Source organism: Pollicipes pollicipes, unplaced genomic scaffold, assembly GCF_011947565.3.
Source record: "Pollicipes pollicipes isolate AB1234 unplaced genomic scaffold, Ppol_2.1 Scaffold_5724;HRSCAF=6776_pilon_pilon_pilon, whole genome shotgun sequence".
Classification (NCBI taxonomy): Eukaryota; Metazoa; Arthropoda; class Thecostraca; order Pollicipedomorpha; family Pollicipedidae; genus Pollicipes; species Pollicipes pollicipes.
In genome coordinates, this window is record NW_023596746.1 from 56148019 (window position 1) to 56154018 (window position 6000).

Genomic DNA, 6000 nt, shown 5'->3' on the forward strand with positions numbered 1-6000 from the left:
CTCCCAACATTGCCCATATACTGGGGCGCCAACATTGAAACTTTTTCATGTGGTTTGTTTCACTTATGGATTCTGGAAAAGAATGAACAGTCTTAGGCAAACATGGGGTTTCCAAAGTTTAAAACCATGCTCATTTTTTTAACACATTTCGGCCCATTCAAATCAACAATAATGGCACCCCCCATTCCCTTCCGCCGGACAAACGGCTCCTTGAGTAGAACACCAGGGGCATCTTACTGCTGCAGGCAAAGGGCTATATGAACGGCAGAACTCTCAACTGAATCTCGTCCAGCGCACGTGAACGGGATGTGCTTACGCATGGTCTTTATTTCTCTCTTTTTAAGTCTAGAGCCAGCTCGTAAAGCTTCAACCAGACTGACAGCCTTGTCCTCGCCGACTCGTATCCGGCTTCCCTTCTCCTCGCCGATTCGCATCCGGTTTCCCTTTGAACGAGAACCGAGCCACACGGAAATGGTAATAGTAGCTGAGGGAGATATACGGCGGGCACGCCCGAAAGATGCGGCTCGGCTTTGGTCACGATTCAGGAGGAGCCAAACGATTGCAGTCCCTCTCTTATGCAAATGAATGTTTGATGGTAGCGTGACTCGAAGGCATGATACGCTCTTCTTGGACTAGGAGACGGTCGATTTGCTCATTTACCGCTCACTCGACCTCAGGCGTGACAACATGGGGAGACGCTGGTCATATAACATGGCCAAGACCAGTTCGGACCGTTCGGAATGCAGGGTTACGCCCGGCGGCAACTGGATCTATCCGTTGGTGTGCAACGCCTCGGGAGAGATCGAGACACTACCATTTGTCTCCTTATGTGGTGTATGCCAGGTCTTAAGGACCTTGTTGGCGGGATGTTCGTCATGGATAGAGGTCCCGTCATCGATGTCATAAGTAAGGGCAACAAGGGACTAAGTCGTCCGACAGGCCGGTCAAGCCCAGTCTCCAGAGCGCGCCGGCCACGGGGACTGAAACGCGTAAACCCAGGTCATGCCGGGGGCTAGCTGTCTGCCAATGGACTCAACCGTCCCATCAGGTGCGCTGTCTGCCTCCAGGCCTCTGAGGGACGCGCCGCGGGGCGGTGCTTTGTAAAGCTTATTCCGGTAGGTGGGAGGCGAGGGCGCAGAAGCGCCGGAGGCGACGTCTTCGTGGGCGTGACCAAAGGAGTGGTGGGCCACCCCACCGTGCACAGGACACGAGGGAGCGTCGTCCAAATAGGGATCCGTCACACTGGAGACTGGCAAGGAGACGAGTTATCGTTCAGTTGTGGGAAACCTCAGGCCGGCCCAGTTGTCGCATCGGTATCGCAGTCAATATTTTTATCGGTGCCAGGCTGATAATAATATTGATTTGGGGTGTTTTAAATAGGGCATGAATTTGGCTTCACCGGACGGCCGAAATACCTGAAATGAAATGTAATTTAGTTCGACAAGGACTAGCGCGGACGTGGCAATTACAATGGCAACAAGGTGCTGGAAAGGAGAGGGCAAGGAGGGCGGGGGGGGAGGGGGGCTCCTGCCCGTGCGCGAGCCAAGAACAAACGGGCTGACGGGGCGCCAATGTATGTGTATGCTTAGAGTGAATGTGGTGGGGCGTCGAAAACATAAAGTCTAAGTGGGATACCGTGGTTAACGGCGGACAGCCATGCACGGGGAGACAGCCGTTCATGGGGTCTGACCGCGCCAACCGTTCCGCCAATGCTCTGGTCATTCGCGTCATCTTAGCGCTGTAGCTCACGCGTGCGTGTTGATGTCGGGTGTACCTGAGTCAGAATGTGTCGAGTCCCCACCAAACCCCCCTCCCCCCAACAGGATCATTTGATCAAGTAACCATCCTCGATGTCCCTCGTCGAAATATCGTACGCCACTGCCACCGTGATGGCGGGGAGAGGCTGTGCTCTTAACACTTAACACACACCCGGATAGCCGATTGAATACCCTTCGCTCAGGTGAGGGTCAACTTTACCCCCGAGAACCCCAAAACTAAGAGAGCTAAACACATCCAACTCGCAGGGCGGATTGTCATGTATGTAAACTCACTGGTGTCACAATTCGAGGTCCCTTGATTTGTCCTCAGGTCGCTTAATTTTGTAGTTGTAGAGTAAGTTGTCACCCAGCAAAACTTTTGCCACTGTACACATGTTTGTACAATTATACATGATATGGCCAATGGGCCCAATTATTAATACGTTCGGCGCTGAGAAGACGCCACGAAGCTGGCATTAACTTTTGTCGCCAACATGAGGGAACGGACTTCCCTCCATGTTGGGAGGATGATCGCCGCTCCGATCATTTATTTCCAGTCAATGACCGCGGGGCCAAAGCTAAATTTTCAGAAATTTGTGCGCTTCGAACCACGCCTCTATTCCGGCCCCACGCACCCCCATGTCTCACGGCGGTACAGCGCAATACACATGAGGAGTTTTTAAGGAAATTCTTATTTACGAGAACGCCAGTTATAAAGCGTAATATTTCTAACTCGATGTTTATTCCAGAGATGTTTTTACGATCTCGTTTCTCCTACCAAAAATTGGTGACTCCGCCCTTGCGCATGACGTTACAATATCCGCCGAATCGAGTCACTCTGCGTGGGTGGATTTGAGGTGCACACACTACGCTCGGCTTTGGGTGCAGTATGAGCTTTAGGGCACCTGAGCACCCCACAAATCGTTTGAATTAGATGTTTAACGCATTTATCCCACAGATTCTTCCAACTCCGGAAACGCCACCGGCACCCCCTGCCTAACACCCAGTTTGTAACCAAGCGGAAATGGTACAAGTAGAACTGTATGCACCGCATACAAGAATGCTGATTAAGCCAAAATCCGCCGCCATTTTTCGTCAGATCCATTTGGAGGAATCCATGGGAATCTGCCGATGTCTTTCTCGCACACCGAACGGCCGCGCCTGGTGATGTCGGGCCTGAGGATCGGCTTTGGTCCTTCGTGTGCTGGCGAATGACTTCAGGAATCTGTATGCTCTTCACGCTATGAAACACACATCTAACCAAAAATCCCATGTCGGCGAGATGTCGTGCGCGGCGCTGGGAAATACCGTGCAGTCCCGCGAGCGCCGCGGTCGCGTTTGCTGGACTCAATAGTCGTAATCGGATATTCGGAAGCTCGTTGAGCCCTCCCCCCCCCGCCGCCCCCTCCGACTGGAGAAGACGGTCCCCACCGAGGCCGTCCAGTTGGTATCAGTACTGGGGATGGGCAAGCACCAAACACCTGCACCACCGCCGACCGGTCTGTGGTGGAGCGCTGGTGCTGACCTGCTAGTTGTTGGGCACCGTTTAATGGATCAGGTTCCAGTTACAATAGCGACATTAATACAAACCAGACCGCGAGCCGGGGACTTGGGGTCAACGAAATCGAGCTCTTATGGCTTAAGCGGACCGTCCAAGACCAGCCAGTTAAACTTTTCATGAGCTCATAATCCTTGCAACTCTTGATCACAGCCGTTAGCAATAATTGGCACAATCACTGGAAATGCGTGCTGTAGCATCCCCAAGGCATTCAGCTGCTAGTTGTTTGATCAGGTAACATTGCTTGTATCATTCCGATGCCTGCACAAATTAACCCCTCGCAGCATTTTATCAGCGTGGTAAATTCACTATGATTTAGTTGCAGAACACGTGTGGAATCAAAGTGCACAATTCGACTCGACCAGGCGTCACACCGACACGAGACAAATAGTCTGACCCAGGAAAAGACGGACGAACGCATTGGCATGTCTCGCGCAAGCTGTCATGTACTGTCATGTCATGCATCGTGCTCCAACCGCGCACCCTCCACTTTGGGGGCGTTTTGATAAACCGATGTCAGATGGTGGCGACCGGAAAGGATGCAGGCGTGTAACCAATGGTTTGGGGTGCACGTATAAGCCAAGGTACACGCTACGAATTACGTATCGATTTCAAAATTGTCCAGCACAGGCACGCCAGTGATCGGCCAGAAAGAGAGCAATGTCAACTGTTTCCAAACATATCTCAACTAAGATTCATCGGCCTAAATTGAGAGCGGCTCGGCCACATAATTACGATTGCATTTGGGACATATTATTGTGAATTACATCAACCAAAAGGGTCGAGTCCGGGGAAGTTGCGGGAATCTTTCGGGAGAGTCCAAGGGAGACGCTTGAGGTTGGAATCTCCCAGCGAGTCCCGAGGAGGAAGGAGCGCGGAGAAGTGGTGATGACAGCCGGACGGCGACATCTGGCTTCGCGGACGACGGGACACCGGCAGTAACATGCACGTGTCAGTCCACAGCCTATTGCCCCGATCCTTACCGGGCCATGGGCGGCTGGTGCTCCCAGATCACTTGACTCCTCCCTACCGGGCGGGCGCGGGCCACGGCCACCTGTTCCCTCCCGTGTAGTTAAGGGGGGAGAGGCACTGGCCACGCGACCCTGCCGGACGGGCAATGTGTCTTGGTCCCACTCCCGTCATGCAGGAAGGGAGGAGAGTAGCGTGACGTGTCACGTGGTTTGTCTATGTCCTGGTGATTAAAAAAAAAATACAGCTAGCGGTCTGCGTTTTAAATGCTTAAGTGTGAAAGCGAGGCTGAAGTGATTCGGTCGGGGGGCAACAGGACAGTCCCGCCTGGCGTCGGTGGGCATGGTGACAAGAGGTGAAAAAGTGCCTTTTCTGCCACCGAAAAAAATTGGAACTGTCTGAATTGCCACCTAGGGTCAAATCATTCACAAACCATTGCAACATATCTTTAAATCCGATAAACCACAACAAGCAAAGACAAATTAAATGCAGTGTGTCATAACCATGAAGTCGGACTGACTGACAAGTTAACATGATAAATTTAGATAAGGCTTAAACGTAGCTTTATTCAATGCTTAGAAAGTGATACCCAAATTTATGTTAGTTTAACGAGGACTCACGCAGACGAGGCAATTATCGTGCAAAGACGCTGGATAAAGGCTGGGGGGGGGGGGGACCGTGTACGAACCAATAAGCGGGCTGACGTGGGCGCCAGCCTATGTGTATGCATGGAGTGAGCGTGGTGGGACGCCGAATGCATGGAGTCTGCATGGATACGTTAAGGCCGAAGGGGCTCCCGGGGTTGTTATCCAGCAGGCTCTTGCCAAGGTAATTCGCCAGTTGCGTTGGGTCCTTGCCAGTTGCGTTGGGTCCTTGCCAGTTGGGCGTGTCACCAGTGCACTCTGTTCCGTTTTTCCCCGCTTGAATATTGTCATAAGCAAAAAAGATGGAGGTGGGATGCTGCGATTGAGGGCCCACAGCCATGCACGGGGAGCCAGCCGTTCATGGTGCCTGACCGGACCTAACATTCCGCCAATGAACCGGTCACCCGCTTCATCCTAGCTCTGTGGCTCACATGAGTGTGTGTTGATGTCGGGTGTACCGGAGCCCAACTTGCCGAGTCGTGCACTAATATCATCTGGCTCGTGTGTTGACCAATGGGCTCCTCGTTATAAATTCGCTCTTGTGAGGAGGCGTGACGGCAGCAGCCGGCGGCGCACAAACATCCAGCAGGGGCCCGGTAGCAGCGCAGCGCAAGAGCACCCATCACAGAACGCCCCCCCCCCCCCCCCTACAAACACACCATTGTCGGCACCGAGGGGGAAAGAGAGACATAAAGGGCCCACTTACCGCTCGGCTGCCACCACGCCACACAGAAGAAGCAGCCAGACAGGTGTCATCGCTGCCCTGCTTCGACGACGGGAGGCCATTCAGTTGCCTGGCAGCGCCGCCGTCGCTTCGTCGTTACCTCGCCAGCCGGCAGGTGGCACTGGTCAAACCGGTGCGGGGATACACCGTCGTCCCGCGAGTCCAGGATTTGTGGCATCGCACTGCGACCGCCTGGCACGCGGCGCGCTGTGACATCGGTTCGGGGTGTTCAGTAGGATACACTGATGAGGACAACAGGAAAAACCGGGTGGTGTTTTTATCCATATTTCGAGGAATATCCCTGGCCTATGCCTTGAGACGAATTCCCAAAATTAGGACAAGCCCGCT

General features: G+C 53.2%; 1 protein-coding gene across 1 annotated transcript in view; it reads right to left on the bottom strand.

Moving 5' to 3' along the window:
* LOC119103246 (alpha-1-macroglobulin) overlaps positions 1-5706 on the bottom strand; it is a 55322-nt gene extending 49616 nt beyond the window's left edge. The window contains exon 1 of the mRNA XM_037226687.1: positions 5635-5706. Coding sequence (XP_037082582.1) covers positions 5635-5684 — 50 coding nt within the window. The 5' untranslated portion in view covers positions 5685-5706. The remainder of the gene's footprint in view (positions 1-5634) is intronic.
* Between the last annotated feature and the right edge of the window lie 294 nt (positions 5707-6000).